The sequence below is a fragment of the Rousettus aegyptiacus genome, unplaced genomic scaffold, assembly GCF_014176215.1.
Source record: "Rousettus aegyptiacus isolate mRouAeg1 unplaced genomic scaffold, mRouAeg1.p scaffold_m13_p_7, whole genome shotgun sequence".
In the NCBI taxonomy this organism is placed as follows: Eukaryota; Metazoa; Chordata; class Mammalia; order Chiroptera; family Pteropodidae; genus Rousettus; species Rousettus aegyptiacus.
Genome location: NW_023416310.1, coordinates 112,717,171 through 112,737,301, shown reverse-complemented (window position 1 = coordinate 112,737,301; position 20,131 = coordinate 112,717,171). Strand labels below are relative to the sequence as shown.

At 35.5% G+C, this 20,131-nt stretch overlaps 1 protein-coding gene across 9 annotated transcripts in view; it reads left to right on the top strand.

Moving 5' to 3' along the window:
• Nucleotides 1-20,131, top strand: part of AFF3 (AF4/FMR2 family member 3) — a 500,129-nt gene that overhangs the window by 354,030 nt on the left and 125,968 nt on the right. For all 9 annotated transcript variants that reach the window (XM_016157239.2, XM_016157237.2, XM_016157241.2 and 6 more), the window contains one exon: nucleotides 7,713-7,764. In XM_016157239.2, the coding sequence (XP_016012725.2) occupies nucleotides 7,713-7,764 (52 nt within the window). The remainder of the gene's footprint in view (nucleotides 1-7,712; nucleotides 7,765-20,131) is intronic.

Genomic DNA, 20,131 nt, shown 5'->3' with positions numbered 1-20,131 from the left:
TGGGACTTAAAGAGGATTTTATGAATTTGACTTCAAAGACAAGGGATGTAAAAGGAAAAATAAATGAATGGGACTACATCAAACTAAAAGGCTTCTGCTCAGCAAAAGAAGTTGTCAACAAGGTAAAGAGACAACCATCCAAAAGGAAAAATATATTTGCAAGCAACACCTCTGATAAGGGCCTAATATCCAAAATATACAAAGAACTCATACGATTCAATAACAACAAAAAAACAAACTATCCAGTCAAAAAATGGGCAGAGGACCTGAACAGACAGTTTTTCCTAGAGGGCATACAAATGGGCAACAAATATACGAAAAGATGCTCATATCGCTAGCTATTAGAAAAATTCAAATTAGAACCACAATGAGATACTATCTCACACTTGTTAGAATTGCTATAATCAACAAGATACAAGGAGTCAAATATAAGGGGATTAAGGTAGGGTGAAGTGGATAAAGGGGATCAAATATATGGTAGCTGAAGGAAACTGGACTTCGGGTGGTAATAACACATAGAATGTCGAATTATAAGGTACGTCTAAAAATTATATAATTATATTAATCAATGTTACTCCAATAAACTTAATAAAAAAAATAGGTGACGTATGCCTACATTTCAAATAAATTTTAAGAAGGTCCTGCCTGCTCAAGCAGCAGACTGAGCATAAGCACTCTTCCCATCTCTTTAGAATCCCCACTTTAATAACCGAAAAATATGGTAACGGAAATAAATCTATAATAGCCCTGAGAACAGAAAGGGATGTATCAACAAACCATAAATTCAGGTGTGTCTGAAAAATAAAGAGTAGATAGGCCCTTCCTATTAAATAATCCTTAACAGAGAAAGTCATGACCCCAGAAAACAAAATAGGGAAACAAATAGGGCCAAGCTGTAGTGGTGGGGACTGTCCTTGGAAGCTCCAAGAGAGACTCCAATTTCCAGTCACCCAACAGGGAACAAGCATGGAGTGCAGGCAGGGACAGGGGTACCTGGCTGTTCTTGCACCTATGACCAATCTAACTTCATCTTGCCTGGTTTTTATACAGAGCTTTCAGTCTGATTTTCCTACCCATCTTCTCCCAAAAAAGCCCCCCAAAAATGTAATGTTTGCTGAGAAAATGAACAGTTGACTAGAAGTCCTAGTTGGGAGCTGATATCTAAGAAGCAGCAGAATAGATTCTGAGATAATACCAGAACTTAAAAACAGACATATGTGGGTAGTAGGAGAGTGTTAACTTTTTTAAAACAAAAATAATACACACCAAGCGTAAGGTACCTATTTCTGTTGGGGTGTGAGACTTTCAGGGCTTCCAATTTGTCTTGAGTCTTCTCTTCTGGACCCTAAATGAAGTTTTCCAGTTAACAGACCTTGTGCACTTACAAAGAGCTCTAAATCAGCCCTTCCCTACAAGGGAAATGTGTGTTAGGAAAAGAGATCAGTGTACTAATACAGGAAATCTACACCAGTTACCTTTGTAAACCAACCTGTTATCATTCAAAACTATGAATGTGTGACCAATGTGCACCAAAGAGAAGGAAATCTACTTAATTCAAGGGAAAAAAGAAAAATTTTTTAATTATAATTACCATCTTCAGAAACATTTGAAATTATTTGTATTAAATATAAAAAGAGAACAGATTGGTATGAAAAAGAAGCAGTCACAGAGCAAATGAGCGCTTGAGAACTAAAAATATGTTCAAAAAAATTTTCAAAAGTAATCGAATTGATGAGTAATAACTGAAGTCTAGAATCTGGAATATAAGGCAGAAAATGGTTTTTTTCTGTATATAAAGCAAAAGACAGATGGAAAATATGAAAGAAAGTTAAGATACATTGAAGATCAGTCAGGGTGGAAAGGCGAAAATCCAGCTAAAGGAATACTAGAAAAAGAAAACAAAGAAAATGGAGAAGAATAAAGAATAATAGAAATAAAATTCCAAGGGAAATGAACAATTCACTATCAAAGATACACAGGGATGGGGAGCATGGCATAGGGAATGCAGTTAGCATGAATGTGATAGCTAAGTGGAGGACCAGGGAGGGAGAGAGCATTTGGGACGATTGTTTTATGAACTGTATAGATGTCTAATCAATGTACTGTATACTTGAAACTAATTTAAATAAGTAAACAAATAATATACAAGGAAATAAAAGACTGTAAGCAAGAGCAAGGAGAAAACAAGAGAGCAAAAAATTAAGTAGACCTGTGAGGACTTCAGACTTCAGGATTACCAAGCCCAGAATATAAAATAAGAGTGCTTACTTTAGTTTCCAGAAATGACAGGATTGAGAATGTGGTAAAGAACAAAAGATTTGAAGAAGAACTAATCAAAACGTCTAGAAATAAAAAATAACAAAAGTTAAGATTTCTTTGGTCATGTTTAAGAACAGATTAGACATAGCTGAAAAAAATTAATGAATTGGGAAATTGGGCTTACATAATTATCTAGAATGCAGCCTAGAGAGGCAGAAATGGAAAATTAGAAATAGAAGTTAAGAAACACCGGGATAAAGTGAGAAGATCTAACAGATTTAAGTAGAGTTCCAGAAAGAGATAAGGGAACAGAGGAAGTATTAAACTAATGGCTGAAAATTTTTTTAGAATTGAAATACTAACACACAGATTCAAGAAACTCAATGAATATTAATCAGGATAAATAAAAAGTCCACATTAGACACAAAATAGTTAATCTGCAGACCACATAGATAAAGAAAAAAATCTTAACATACTCTTTTCTACCTTCAAAGAAGCAACAACTAAACTTCCAGTTGACTTCCCAACAGCAGCGATGGAAGCCAGCAGACAGTAAAATTATAACTTCACTTTCGTGTATGTGGAAATTGACAAAGCGATTCCCTAATTTGTTTGACAGAACAGAGGGCCAAAAATAGCTCAGACACTGCTGAAGAAAAACAAGGTTGGAGCCTTGCCTTACCAATATTATAAACTAACAAACAATCAAATAAACAAATATTTTTAGTTAAGTAATGCAGACAGTAGTAGACAAATTGAGCAATGAAAGAGAATATAGAACTTAGAAACAGACTTGCAAATATATGAAAACTAGATTCATCACAGAGCTGGTAATTTAGACCAATGGAGAAATATATCAGTAGATATTATCAGAATAACTGGTTAGCTATAACATGAAAAATTAAATTAACTACTTCACATTGTATACAAATACTATTCCAGGTATTTGTAAAAGACCTAAATGTTAACAGTAAAATTAAACTCTTTCAAGTATACCACATAGAACATCGTTCTGGTGTACTTCTTAAATAAAACACAAAAAAAGTATCAAATAAAGAAAAATATCGATACATTTGAGTACATTAAAATTGGGAACTTATAATTATCCACAGATACCAGAAAAAGGAAAAGGACACTGAGGAAAGTTAGAGTGTTGTGTGTGCATGTGTGTTTGTGTATATGTCTATGTGAGAGAAACAAAAGACTTGTGCCAAGAGAGTACAGTGCTTCTATGAGTTAAAAAATATAAAAAGATGTTTTTAAAAAATGAGAAGGAATGTCACAGAAGAGCAAGCACAAAATATCTACCTCATTGATACTCAAAGAAATATAAACACTACACTGAAATTGTACTTTACATTATTAAATTAGAAAAAAATGTTTAAAGTTTGATCATAAATTAATTTGGAAATCAGTTCAGGATTCCCTGGTAAGGTTGGCCCATGACTCCTAACATGTTCATGAGGAAGAATGTTCATGAATATTTGTAAATGTGTCATTCGTAATGGAGAAAACCTAAATGTCCACCAGGCATAGAGCGAAGAAGAATATCATGGTAGATTCTTTATAAAATGTGCAGCACTGAGGATGAGCAAACCAAAGCCACATACATCATGGTGGCTGGATCTAAAGATCATATTGAGTGACAGAAATAAGTCTCAGGAGAATGCATACAGTATGATTCCATTCATGTAAATTTCAAAATCAAGAAAAACTAAAGATTATTTTATTTACTAATATTTATATGGGCGGTAAAAAACTGTCAAGAACAGAAATGATTAACACAAAATTCTGTTACCAGAATGCTGTGAGTAGGGGTGTGTGTGTGTGGTGGGGGGTGGTTGGGCAGGACCAGGACCAAGCTCTGAGCCTTCTGGGTTCAGAGCCTGGCCTCGAAGGCGTTTTCCTGGTTAACTCATCTTAATTTTTTAAGACTGTATATAGCCACTTTTATGTACAGATGTGTTTTTATATACATTAAATGCATGTCCTATTTAACATTTTTCTAGGGAAAGCACACTCTTTACTTGAGACAGATTAACCTGTGGCATGATGAAATCTAAGAATGAGAATCCATTTGACCTAATTTCTGACACTTGGCCTTCACTCAGGTTTAGTGACATCCTGTTCTGTACTGGTTCAGTCACACATTTTTACCAAATAATATTTATATTGTTGTAGTATTGTAAACTCTGTTTATGGTTTATAACTTTTCTAATTGGCCCATAGGCAATTCCAGAAATTATATTATTAATTAATATTAATGAGGATGACTCATTAATAATTACTGAACAGAATATAAATATTTTAAATCTTGGCAATATAGAAGGAAAGATTTAGCTGTGCAGAGTAATAGAGGGAGGGACAGTGTTGGGGAGAGAATAGATGGCTGAGTTTCCTCTCTTGACATAGTATAAGAAAAGATACTGTCAGAAGCTGGTTAATCAGGAAATAGATTAAATGTATTTAAAGTTATAAATACTCACTGGAGGCAGTTAGAGTAATAATAGAACTAATAAAAATTGTAAGGAGAGGGGAGGTGGTAGCATATTAAATACCTTACCTCTCATTTTTCATATCGGAAAACAGGTACCATCCAAAGTTGATACATCTAGAAAAGGGCATATTACTTAGAATAATGGTTAAAAGTCTCACAGAACTAGGAACAAAAGCAAGCAAATAATTTTTTTAACCATGAACATAGATTACTTTTATTATAAAGAGAGTTACAGTATAGCACACCTTTTCTCTACAGCAGAATTTGGGCCTGTATTTATTCCCTATTCAAACATCTTCTTTAAGGCGATACTCAGCAGTGCGGTCACTTTAAGTATTTAAAGGGCATGAATTCGGTATTATTTATCTCTGTGTGCCCTATCAGAGCTATCAAACTGTTTACTACTTTAGATTGCATATCCATCTTGGTGATGAATGTGCCAAAGTCCTTGCTGCGGCTCAATTTTTTTTCCCTCTTCCTCTCTGTAATTATATTTCCATGTGTAAAATGATCACACTGGACCCAACCAGTCACTTATACCCAGTTTCTTCATGATCAATTCAGGTTCCCTCCCAAAGAAACCAATGTTGTATCCATCATGAAAACAGCTGACATCACCAGGATGATCCTAAATAGTCCCCTTTGGTGGCTGCATGGGAGCATTTCCTGAGCACCCAACCAAAAAATCTCTTCTTGAGAATTTTCTAGCTTCCATGTATAATATTCCCTCAAGTCATGATAAAGAAACAGATTCTTGATGACTTAGACACTTAAACATTTTAAGTGAACTTCAGAAGTTGCATCACCTAAAATTGCAAGGTGTTGGAGAGAATTTTGTGTTACATTCTTTCTGAAGGACAAAAATGGTTTGGTTCCATCTGGATCCTGTGCTTACTTTTCCCCAGAAAAGTTCACTCGCTGTCAGCACCAAAGGTGCTGAGAATACTCATTTTCGCCTATTCATAAATGTCTTGTTTGGCTCCATCAGGTCCTTCCTGTTTGCCAGAACCAGATCTGTTTTCCCTGTTGCCACAACATTGGTGCTGCTTAGAGCAGAGATAATCAGCCTTAGCTTTGTCCCTGCACTGGTCCAGCCCGATTCCCACTGCCCCAGCCCCCAATAAGGTCTGTGTCCTCTCAAACTGTGGGTTCTTTGGCCTTGTGGTTGCTCAAGCTAAAACATGTTTATTCAAACATCCAAACAGTGTGTTCATTTATAGACTCGATTTCCTATTTTCTCGACATAAGTTGTTTGGAAATGTTTACTATTGCTAGCTGCTACGAGCCTGGCTATTTTACATTCTTGATTGTGGCTGTGTGTGGTGTGACTACCACAGCTACATGCTGGGGAAGCAACCAATTTTTCTAAATTAAAGGGAGAAAAAAAAGAGCAGTATTTTGACTTGAACGTCCATTTAGTTTTGTCTTACAGAATATAGGCATTGTAACTTTCGGGAGGTTCTGACAGGAATTTTGGCTACTCTATGGAAAAATGATTCTGGAAAGGACAAAATTAGGTTATTTTCCAGCACCAAAGCCAATTGATAGGGCCTAAAATGTCTCCTAAGTGAGTGCACCACAGACCTAGCCTAGAAGACATAACATAAAAGTATGAGCTTTAAAACGACTTTATTAATTTGCTGCCTCTAGTTTTACTTCAGCATGGTATCATATGGATTGGAGCTCTGTCTAACCAGTGTTTGTTACTAAGGCAGTTAAGTGGATTTTCTGGCTCTTTGACAAAGTTGCTGTCCCTCATGATGGTTCTGGTGCTATGTGGATACACATTAGCACCGGGTTTATCTGAGAGAGATGTGTGAACTATTTAACTATCTTCTTTTTCTTACAACTGTTTCATTTCCTAAAAGAAAAAGAAATGATCAGACTTATTTTGGGGTTCAGTTTGGATGATATCTTCAGAGTGTGATCCCAATGTAATTTAGGGAGTGATTCATTCCTGGGATTAGGTGACCGCAAGGTATTGTTGACATCTGACAAAAGAGGCTGGGTACAGTGCCTAGGCCTGCGCCCTGAAGACTACACTGGGGGATTTGGGAAGGTTTTCAGGCCTGACTCAAAAGAGCAAAGCAAATCAGGCTGCCACCATCAGGCCCATTTCTAACAACCCACTGCCTTCTCTGGGGTTTATTAAACTGTTAGCATGGCACGACCCTCATAACCACAGCCCGCTCACACTGGCTGTCATGACTCTTCTCCTTCCATCCCCTAGCCTCTAGGAAATGAAAAGAAGAACCTTACATGATACCTATCGTGAGAGGACTTTGCCTTTTAAAACTACAAAAAGTAAACTGCTTCCAGGCTCCCTTAATTAAACCCCATTAAATCTTTGATGATCACAGACCTTAAAAACATTTCTACACCTAACTTCTCAGACAGGAAGGATTTCTGGTTTACATCTTAGTCTCTGCTAACTCAGAGGCCCCAAAACCTGTTGCCAGTGCTCTTGGTGGGGTGTAATTCTTGGGGATCTTATAACTTGCAGTGCAACCCCAGTAAAATTCTCTCCTCCAAGTTCTGATGCGGCTGAACCTGGTTTAGCTTATGTTAGCGGAAAGGATTGGAGTTCAAAATGCCTTGCATGTCAAATGTTAACAGGGTTTATTTCCCTAAACTTTCTGTAACATGAAGTGGAAGGAAGCAGGTTCCATCTCATCTATAAGATACTCATCTTTTGGCGATGTCTGCACTATGAGCCTCTGATTGTTTGCAAATAGCTCCTTGGTACCTACTCACAAATCTGTGCCTGGGCCATTGTGTTATATAGAAGAAATTATTTTGCAAATTCAGTTGTCAGACAATAAAAAGATATTTTAAAAGCCTCCTGCTGCGCATTTTGAAAGATTGTTAATAGGAGCACGGAAATATATTTAATCTCTCTTAACTTTTAAAGACAGTAACACTGACATGTTGGCATTTTTTCTGCTTCCTTTTTAAGAGAAAAGTGATACTGAGACGGAGAGTCCAGACAATGGCACCTCAAATACATCGTAAGTCTCTTTCCTGTTTCTATTCGCGATGACGGTTCTTAATAAGCCTATAATATGAAGCAGTACGAGTATCTTGTAGTAGTAGTAATAATCATGGAAGGAAGCCTGTGGTTCTCTTTTGCATGATAATGTCTTTTTAAATGCTTTTGAGTGCACATGGTTTTGGAGGTTTTTCTTATACTTTAGCATAGTAAGAATAATCTTGAAAATGAAAATGCTCCTCTTCGTAAAGTGCAAATGTAATGAGATCTGAGGGTGTGTTTTCACAGGGGAGGAAGAGGAAAACCCTTTTGAATCTGGTTGGGGGCTTTCATCACTGTCAAAAATGTTGTAGAATTCACACATACACTGGGAGATACTGTACTACACACCCGTGAAGTACCAATGTCATTTAAAAAGCTTGCCATCTGCAACGTCATGTTGGAATTATCTGAAAAATACAATTACAGATACCTCTGGAATCTCGTTTGTTGCTTTTTGATTTAACAAATGCAGTTTTTAAAAGATAAGAAAAGGCACCTATTAAACACATGTTCCTCACTCTGTATTTTGCCTTTTTCCTCTCAGTACCCAAGAAATCCAGTATGTTTCTAATGATCAATTTGATACCAAATTTATATACCAAAGTTTAAATGAAATAATTCGTGAGCCAACAAATTATTTTAGCTCCACGGGAATCACTATGCATTTTTTTCTTTACGAATGTTTATTATCATGCTGAGGGGTGACATGTGTTTTCTTATTGTAAGGCAGCATTCTAAATTTATCTCTATGTGGACCAGCACTTTTACTACAAAGTATTTAAGATGCTGTTCATTAGATACCATTTGTGATATAAAATTATTGAGTGTCTTATTTTGTCTCAGGTCTGTTTCTCAGCCTGGAAAGATCCTTGGCTTGTATAAGATGGCTTTATATGTATGATTATATGTTTGTCTTTCTTATTACTACCCTAAAAGTTCTAAATAGTTCCATTATCACGATTTCTGATGATACAATGAATGTGACTGGTCTTAAATGCTTAAAATATTACTAATTTTTAAATTTTTGTACTATAAAATATAATGGGGAAAGGGCTTTAATGCCATCTGGAGGCATTCTAGAGAACTGAAAAAAGTAGAATCACTTAAAAATTTGGGTTTTTTGAATAATATTCGAGACTGGATAGGAATTTATACAACTAAAATGTTAGCTATTTGGTAGTAAGTTAGATTTTTTTATAAATAATTTTGTAAAAAGGCTAATTATTGTAGAAACGACAATTTTTCAAATTCTCATCAGAATCATTTTAAAACAAAGATGCATACAAAATATCTTGAGAAGCACTAACATCCTACATTTAATTTTGGAAATTTAAAATCACATTCAGTAGATACCAACATTGTTAATGAACTTTTAAGTTCTCCTGCCCTTACGAATTTCTAAAAAGTTTGTTCTCCAAAGGAATTGATTTCCATACCTTAGTACTTTAAGAAAATATATATGTTTTCTGAGGAATTATTTTGAACCTTCTAGAGATTTGAGGACAGTGAAAGCTTGAAGCATCACCCCACATTCCTTTCCCTTTAAACAAAGCAGTTTCTTAGTCATCTGCCTCACTTGCCTCTTGAACTAAAAATAGCAGAAATGAAGTCTGAGGTTGCAAGGATCTCTCTTCCAAGTGGAGAGTTCCGAACCCAAGCCTCTCAGAGCCATCTTAGAGGGTGCTGCTTGTAAGTGGGCAAGAGGTACAGAGCACAGACTCAGGGACCTAGGTTTGTAAGCATTTTACATTCTCTGCACAGTGCCTTATTTTAGCTTTACTTATGTAGACAGGTAGGGAGGGCAGGGACAACATCCTTACTTTATGTATGAGGACTCTAAGGACCAGAAAAACCATTCAACTTAAGTGAAAAAGGATACACTTGGGATATTTTCTTTTTTGCCCTCTTACCATATTGAGGGGGTCAGTGGATTTTAGGAGACAAAGCAAAGCCATGAGTCTGAATCAAGGAGGAAAATTGAGGCCAGGTTATTTGTTAAGTGGCAGTGTGTTAATTTGCTAGGGCTGTCTTAACAAAGTACCACAGGCTGGCACCTGAAGCACCAAAAATGTATCATCTCACAGTTCTGGAGGCCAGATATCCAAGGTCAGTCAGTGGGGTTGGTTTCTTCCATGGGGGAAGGACCCATCCCAGGCCTGGTTCCTTGTTCTGCAGGTGGACATCCCCTGTGTCCCTCCATGTCCTCTTCCCTCTAAGCATGTCTCTGTGTCCACATTTCCCCTTTTTGTGGTAATACCGGTTACATAGGAGCAGAGCCCACCCAAAGGGCCCCCTTTTACCTTGCTTGCCCCTGTGTGGACCATGCCTTCAAATAAGGTCACATGCTGAGGTTAGGACAGTTCAACTGATAACATTAAGGGTCAGAGTAATCGGAATGACTCAGAAACCAGGGTGGTAGAACCAGGGTTGTAGGGATGTCAGGCGATGAATCAGGCAGAGAGAATCTGAGTAAATGAGCTCCATGGGAGCTGAAGGGGTAACACAGAACAAAGGAAATGAGGTGACATGCGCACAGACGCTAAGAAAGATACCAGTTTCACACCTGTAGTGTGGTGAAGCAGGCTCGGCTCCAGCAATGCCTGTACATCTCTCAGTCTGTGTAATTCCATGACCCTGTGAGTCATTTAAAGTCACTATATGGGTGTAAATTGAAGTATAAGTTTGGGAGTCTCCAGATAGCAAGCTCATCTGAGAAAGAACCTTTTCTCACTAGAGATTAATTAAGCAGGAGATTAATCATGCTAAGTTTTAGACAGTCATTGACAGATATATTATAGTAGTCTGGATAATACCTGAAGATCCTTTAAGGATATATTATTCAGTAATACTACAAGTATTCATAAAGATGAAAAATGCAGTTTATTCTCAACACACAAAAAGAACTCATAAATTAGAATTTCTGTAGAGTACCAGTTATGTTAATGATAGAAGACCTTATATTGGATTAACTTTCCTCAGATAACTATTACAAACTCTGAGTGATATATTTTAAAAACTAATAGAAGACATTAGAGGCTGACAAAAAGAAGGCAGAAAATGTTGGGAATTTGATCCTTGAAAGAAGAAAACTAGATGGAGGGAGATGTGCATTTCTACAGCTTCCCTCTGAGGGCAGTCCTCATCTGCAAAGTGCAACAAGAACTCAAGGAAAAAGCCACAGTAGTACTGGCTCGAAGTGTCAGAGGGTGGAGTTCCTGTCTGTCAGAGTGTTTGGGATTTAAGGGAAGAAATTCTGGAAAGGAGGAAGCCATAGAGAAGAGAGCTTCAGTTCTGTATTTAAAACTACCTCAATCTTTGAAGGACCCCTAAACTGCCTATGTGTGGGGGAAACACCAATGAGCCCAGTAGAAAACAATAGCTAGAAAGCTGAAAAAGCTGAGCAGAGATTTCAGCTACTGCCTACTACCTACAACTACTACCTATAGTGTTTGGAATGCAAAACCCACCAAAGTTAGGGAGGCTTGATAAACACCTGGGTTTTCTTTTGAAACCTCAAGTTAAGGATTCATGTTAAAACTAAGGGCAAAACCAAACCATATCCTAACAAAATGTGACACTAAGCAGCCACAAGTTCAAGATGATCACATAGTAATTTAATTGCCTGGTAGAACAACAACAAAAAAGATCACTCCTTAAAGGAAGAAAATAGAATCTATAGTCTCTATAACACAACATTTACAATATACATTACTCTAATAAAAAATGAAGGATATGTGAACAGAAAGGAAAATGTGATCCATATTCAAGAAAGTTGTCACTATAACAAACTTTAAGGTGACCTAGATGCTGAAACTTTTAAACAAGAACTTTAAAACAGTAGTCATAATATATTCAAAGATATTAAGAAAAACATGGTCATAATGACTATAAAAGGTAATCTTTATAGAGAAATGGAAACAGTTAAGAAAAACCAAATGAATGTTCTGGAACTTAAAAGTGTAATATTTGAAATGAAAAATTCACTGGATGGCCAATGAGAATTACCCGATATGAATAACAGTAAGAATAAAGATTTTAAAACCATGGACAGAGGCTCCATGGATTGCGGAGCAATGTCAGATAGTCTCATATACATGAAATTGGAGTCTGAGAAGAAGCTAAATGTATCAGAAAGAAAATATTTGAAGAGATAATAGCCAAAAGTTTCCTAAACTGGATAAAAATATTCAGTTATAAATATAGAAACTCAACTAACAAGAAGCAGGAAAAATAAAAATAAAATGACATCTCAAAACATAGTAAAATTGCTAAAAACTAAAAATAAAGAGGAAATCTTGAAAGTTGCCCAAGAAAAATGGCAGATTACATACAGGGGAACAGTGAAACAATTAACCGAAGGATTCTTATCACAAACTACAGAAGCTAAAACATACTGCAGAACATCCTTAAGGTGTTAAAAGACTAAAATCTGATAAAGAACTGTCAAGCCAGAATTCTAAATCTAGCAAAAATATCTTTCAAAATAGAAAGCTAAATAAAGGCATTTTTGAATACACAAAATCTGGGAGAATTCATTTCCAGTAGGCCTACACAACAATAAAAGATAAAGGAAATTTGTCCTGCTGAAAGGTAATAATATCACGTGAAAGTTCAGACCTACAGGAAGGAAGTACCTACAGGAAATGATATGTATATGTGTAAATATAAAAGATTGCTTAATGTAAAGATAAAATATTGTTTTGTGGGATTTGTAATTATTTAGATGTAAAATATATCGCAGAATAGCACAGAGAATAATAAAGGACACAAGTAATTGCACAACTACAAGGTCCTTATATTTTATGTGAAGTGATATAATATTATATCTAAGTAGACTGGTGGTGATAAGTTAAGGATACATAGTATAATACCCATTGAAAATCGCTAAAAACAAATACAATAAAATGGATAGGTAAAAGAATCATTGAAGTAATTTAAATAAAATGCAAAAAAAAATAGATTAATACAAAAGATGACAGAAAAGAAAGAACAGAAACAAACAAAAAATCCAAATGGTATCAATAGAAAAGAAATAAAAAAATAGTAAACCTAAACCCAGACATATCAATAATTCTATTATTTATTATCAATTATTTAGTAAATAGACTAAAACTCCAGTTAAAAAGCAAAGCCTGTCAGACTGGCTATAAAATCAAGACTGTCTGCTGTCTCCAATTCGCAGAATTTAAATATAAAACCACAAATAGGTTGAAGCCAAAGAATGAGAAAGATAGATTGTAAAAAGAGTAAGCATAAGAAAGCTGATGTGGCACTGTTAATACTGGCAAACAGATTTCTATGCAAAGAGTGTTACAAAAGATTAAAAGGCGGAAGCTAAGCAGGGTCGGGCCTGGTTAGTACTTGGATGGGAGACCACCTAGGAAGACCAAGTGCTATAGGCATAAAAAATAAAAAATAAAGGATTGTAAACTGACAAGGTCCTTGCAATCTGTGAGGTCAACTAAGGGTTGCCTCACCTAAAAAAAAAAATGCTATAATAAAGTTTTCATCATGCTAAAAGGTCAGTTATTAAGGAAGATGAGATAGTCAAATCTATGTATATATTTACTAACATCTTCAAAATGAATGAAACAGAAACCAACAGGACTACAATAATAGAATTTTTTAATATCCCTGTTTTCAGTAATTGGTAGAAAAATTAAACAAAATATTATCAAGCATATAGAATGTTTGGACATTATCAACCACTTTGACCTAATATTAACATTTACAGAGCACTATACTCAATGAATCCAAGATACACAATCTTATCAAATACACAGGAGGCATTCATCAAGATAGACCTCATTGTGAACAATAAAAAAGAATCAGTAAATTTCATAGGCTTAAATTTTTACAGAATATGTTCTCTGATTATAGTATGATTACACTGTAAATCAATAGCAATGAGGTACCTAGAAAATCCCTAATATTTGAGGTTTAAATAACATTCCTACATAGTCTTCGAGTTGAAGAATAAATCAGAAGGGAAATCAGAAAGTAATTTTATCTGACTGAAAATGAAAGTTAAATCTATGAAAATGTATGGGATTCACTAAAAAAAATAAACACAACACAAAGGAAATTTTTAGCTTTATATGCTTATGTTAGAAAAGAACAAAGCTGAACATCAGTAACTATGTTTCTACTTTAGGAAGCTAGAAAAAGAAGAATAAATTTAATCTAAGGTAATTAGTAAGAAGTGCATAATAAAATGGGAATAGAGATTAGCAAACAATTGAGAAGATTAATGAAGCCAAGATTTGGTTCTTTTACAAGATTAGTAAAATTAAACCCAAGTCTAATCAAGAAAAAAAAAGGGAAAACACAAACTAACAACATCAGCAATGAAAGAGGGGATATCACCACACAGTCTACAGAAATGTAAACAACTATATTATGAATTACTTCATACCAATTAATTTAACAACTTAGACAAAATAGTCAATTTCTTTGAAAAATGAAGCTTACTGTAACTTCTACAAGAAGAAACAGAAAACCTGAATGACCTTATTGCTATTAAAGAAAATGGATTTGTAGTCAAAACTTTTTCACAAAGGAAATAACCCAGGACAAGATGGTTGCACTGGTAAATTCTATTAAAACCTTAAGTAAGAATTGTTTATACCAATGAAACACCAAAAGTGAACTACCAATTTACACAAATTCCTTCAGAAAATAGAAGAGGAAGTCTATTGTATAAGGCCAGTATAACTCTGATACCAAAATCTGAGGTAAAGTTTATAATAAAATTGTGATGCACTATGCCTCATAAACATTGCAAAATTCCTAAACAAAGTATTAACATGCATAATCTAGTAATATATGAAAAGGATATATTTCATTGTACTAAGTGAGATTTATCACAGAATGCATGGTTGTTTTAACTTTAAAAAACTAATTAATCTACCATATCAATAGAATAAAAGAGAAACAACATATTACTCCCTAAATAGATGAAAAAGCATTTGGCATAATTTCACATTCATAATTAAAAATTAAAAAAAAAAACTCTTAGCAAACTAGGACAAGAAAGGAACTTTCAATCTGATATAGGACATCTACTAAAAAACCTGTTGCTAGTATATTTCATGGTGAAACACCAAAATGTTCTTCCAAAGATCAGAAATACAGCCATGATGTCTGCATTTATCACCTCTGTTAGCAATATACTGGAGGTTCTAGACAGTGCAATAAGGCAAGAAAAGGAAATGATAGACATAAATATTGAAAAGAATGATTGTTTTTAGAGAAAGTACTAAGAAATCTAGTAAACTACTAGAATCAATAAATTTGGCATGTCAATATACAAAAATCAATTGTGTTTCTACTTGTTAGCAGTAAGCAATTGGAAATTAAATTTAAAATATAATTTCATTTATAATGACATAAAATTGCATAATTTAAAATGCAATTTCATTTATAATAACATAGCAAACAACATATAAGACCTGTGCACTGAAAACTATAAAACATTGATGAGAGAAATTTAAGACCTCAATTAATGGAGAGATGTTCATGAATTGGAGGACTCAATAATGTTAACCTATCAATTCTTCTTGTATTGATTTATAGATTCAACACAATCTTGATCAAAAAGCTAGCAGGACACTTTTGTAAAAAAGTGACAACTTAGTCCTAAAACTTTTATAGAAAAAACGGAGGACCTAGGTAGCCAAAACAGTCCTGATTAAGAATAAGATGTAGAAGGTCTTATAGTACCTCATTTCAAAACTTGCTATAAAGCTCTAGCAATTTAAATAGTGTAGCATTAATATAAGGATGGAGAAATAAATTAATGGAACAAAATAGATTCTAGAAGTAGACCTACACACATATGGTGAGCTGATTATTCACAGAGGGACTGCGCCGTTCAGTGGAGAAAGCCAAATCTTTTCAACAAATGGTGCCAGAGCAACTACTGGGGAAACTATGCATCTCACACCACATAGCAACTGAGATGGGTCATAGAGCTCAGTATAAAGGGTAAAACTGTTAAGCTTCAAGAGGAAAACATAGGACAATATCTTCACAACCTGGGGATATACAAAGATTTCTTGCAGAGGTCACAAAAATACACAACATAAAAAAAATCCTGATGATTAGACTTTATCAATATTAAAACCATCTGCTCATCAAAATGATAAAGCAAGACACAAACTGGGAGAACACCTTTGCACTACACACACACACACACACACACACACACACACACTCACACACACAAATTGTATCAAGGATATATAAGAAACTCTGACAATTCAATAACAGAGTGGTAAACAAATTTTTAAATGGGAAAAAGCCTTAAACAGACATAAGAAGATATACAAATGGCCAATAATCAGTTGAAAAGATGCATTTCACTAATAACATGATCTTCAGGGAAATACAAATAAAAGCCACAATGAGATACCCCTATATACCCACTAGAATGGCTAAAATTGAGAAGACTGACAATACCAAATAGTGACAAGGATATAGAGTAGTTGGAACTCTTGTGCATTGTTGGTGGGGGGATAAAATGGCATAATCACCTTTGAAAGCCATTTGTTTCTTATATACATACTTATTGCATGGCCCAGCAATTCCATTTGTAGACATTAGTGCAGAAAAAATGAAAACCATGTCTTTTAAAAGATTTATACAAGAATATTTGTAGCAGTTTTATTCTTGATAGCCAAAAACTGGAAACAACCCCAATATCCACCTACTGGTAAATGGATAAATAATTGTGGTATATGCATACATTGGAATATTTCTAATCAAAAACCAACAAACTTTTTACAACTTGATCTATAGAGTCATTGCAGTCCCAATCAAAATCCCAGCAAGTTATTTTGTGCCTGTAAAGAAACTGATTCTAAAATTTATATGGAGAGGCAATAGACTCAGAATAGCCAACACAATATTGAAGGAGAACAGAGTTGGCAGACTGATACTACCCAACTCCAAGACTTCCTGTAAAGCTACAATAATCAAGACAGGGTGATTTTGGCAAAAGAACAGGCATGTAGATCAGTGGAACAGAATAGAGAGCCCAGAAATAGATCCACATGAATCAAGTTAACTGATCTTTGACAAAGGGGCAAAGGTAATACAATGGAGCAAAGATAGTCCTTTCAACAAATGGTGCTAGGAAAACTGTTAATCCATATATAAAAAATAATAAATCTAGATGCAGACATTCTATCCCTCATAAAAATTAACTCAAAATGGATCACAGACCTAAAAGTAAAACATAAAACTGTAAAACTCCAAGAAGATGACATAGGAGAAAATTAGATGACCATGGGTATGGTGATGACTTTTTAGATACAACATCAAAGTTATAATCCATGAAAAATCACTGATAAGCTTAACTTTTTTAAAATTTAAAACTTCTCTGTGAAAGATAATGTCAAGAGAATGGGAAGGCTGGGAGAAAATATTTGCAAAAGACATCTAATAAAGGAATGATATTTAAAACATACAAAGAATTCTTAAAACGCAACAATAAGAAAACAGCCCAGTTAAAAAAAATGGTCCAAGTCCCTTAATAGAGACCTCACTAAAGAAAATATACAGATGGCAAATAAGCATGTGAAAGGATGCTCCACATTACATGTCATCAGGGAAATGGCAATTAAAACAATGAGATACCACTATTAGAACGGCCAAGACCCAGAACACAAACAGCACCGAATGCTGGTGAGGAAATGGGACAGCAAGGACTCTCACTCAGTGCTGGCAGGGATGCAAACTGGTGCGGCCACTTGAGGAAACAGTTTGGTGGTTTCTTACAAAACTCTAAATATATTCTTACCATATAATGTAGCAATCATGCTCCATGGTATATATACCCAAGGAGCTAAAAACTTACAGCCACACAAAAATGTTACCTCAATTAAGAAAAAGAGAAATAGAAAATTAGTTTACAGAAAGGACAAATATTTATGTAAGAGCTTTTCTACCTGATAATAATTAACATGTTTTAAGCCCTTATCTTGACCAGGTACTAGTCTTAACACTTGACATGTTCTATCACCTCTAATTCCAGTAATACACTGTTTTATAGCAAAAAAGAGGACCATACTTAAAGATCATACTTTCTATAGCTTGAAGGGGCAAGGAGTTGAACCCAAGATTCAGACCCTGGAAGCCAAGCTCTTAAACCTGTCTCAATCTGCTGCCATCTCAGAGTTCTTAGGTAGTTCCTCTGTAAACGATAACCATATTGGGAACAACAAGTAATTAAGGTAATGCCTACAGAACAGGGGTACACTGAGATCCTGCTAGAAAGTCATCTGTCTAGAAAAGTTCTAGGAATAATGAGCAAATTGAGATTTCCACAATACTATGCAGGCCACAGTTTGGCAGGGTCGCCATGCTGGCTTAATCCAGATTTTCCCATTGTCAAATCTACTTGAGTCAGGTCAATAGCATAGGCTTCTAGAAAACTCCTAAAAGAGGAAGAAGCTTCTACTTTTATAGATGACCCTCAGATGAACAAAGTAACTGTAACTTTAAAGAATAAATGAAGATTTGAAATGATCTTCATAAATTAAAAGAAATGGAATTAAACACAAAGTATTCAGCTCCTAAGATAAAAAAAATAGACAAAATGAAGCAGAAAGATGGCCCGTCAGGAGTGCACATTGTACAGTAAAAGACCTATAAATTACTATAAGCTCAGACTGAATTAGAGTGACTTATGAAGTGTTCTTTCTCCAGAGTTAATACAGTAGTTAGAATCAATATGTTGAAAGTGCTCATTGCCTAGTAGGCACTCAATAGTTATTATTGCTATCAGAATTGGATCCATTCTTAAAGAAAATAGGAAACAACCCTGCCTTGGATGTTGGTAATAATCAGAGCTTATTAGAATTTTAATCTCTCCTTTAAAAAAAGTGGAAAACAGGGTTAAGAGTGGTAAAAACAAAAGTTTATAAAGGTATTCTAGAGAAGCTGGGACTGTGAGAAATAATGGCTGAGTGGTCGGTTTACTCAAAGGATGTCAGCTAGAACCCGCTTTTCTCCAAGCTCCTGAGAGCACAGGGCGTCACCTCTCCCAGATGAGAGTGCATGGTCTGGGGGCAGCCAAAGCCTTCCTGTCCACCACTGACTTCTGTTTTTAAATGCCCTGGAAGACTTGGGTGAGTCATTGATTGGTGAAACAGAGTGGGTCTGGACAATGCAGAGCTCCTTTCCAGGTGTATAATGTGAAACTCTGAGTATTTATGAAGATGAAAGCTGAAATATGTTCGTATCAGTGAAAAGTATTTGTCTTCATCAATTGAGCTGCTATAATAAACTATCATGGACCGAGTGGCTTATACACAACAGCAGTTGATTTCTCAGGGTTCTGGAGGCTGAGAAGCCTAGGGTCAGGGCACTGGCAAATCCTGTGTCTGGTGCTGGCCCATTTCCTGGCTTGCAGGTGGCTGTCTTCTCGCTGAGTCCTTGCATGGCAGAGAGAGACAAAACAAACTCTCTTGTGTCACTTCTTATAAGGGCATTAATCCAACTGATGAGGCTTCCACCCTTGCAACCTACTCACCTTCCAAAGGCCCACCTCCCAGTACCATCAACCTTGGGTGTTAGAATTTTCTACTAAGAGTTTGGGGATTGGGGGGTAGACAACAGTATTCATAGTTTATAACAGTATTCATTAAAAATATCTTATGTCTATTACAGAGCTATCTTAGAAAATGTTAAATAAGAAGGAAAAATGTAGAGAAGAATAATTATGTGCTGAATATATAAAGAAATCAATCATTTATGCATGAGTGCTTAATGACAAAGTTACACAAACTGGTTATATAATAGGTTCTGAAAGTTGAGAGATCAAAGTCAGTTTGAGAACTGTTACTAAAAGATGCATTTTTTTTCCAGAGAAATTTGAAACCTTCCTGGTATTTATTTTGGACATAGGGATCCAGATCTAAATAAAATGGTGAACTGTGACTGTTCTTTTAGTATATGAAGTCTCCGTCCCAAGAGACTTCCTTTCTATATCTGTTTAAGTAATTTGCCAGGATTCTGTCCTCTGAGAGTGAGAAACCCAGGGTACAGACTTGGCCTAGAGAACATTGGCCACATCCTATTTTTCCAACTCTTAGAAAGCAAGAATTAAAAATGACAGAAAGGGCCATTAGAGTCCTCAGACACCCTCATTGTGTAGATAAACAAACTAGCCTAAAGGCCAGGGAGAGAGAGGTAAGGCTTCTCTGATGGATGAGAAGGAAGGCCATGGCCCATCATCTGGGTGCCAACAAATCCAGTTGGGGCATAGCAGCACCATGGGAGGAGGAGAGGTGTGAGGAGCTTTTGTCAGATTTTCCTGAGTGGGAAATGAGATGCTGCTG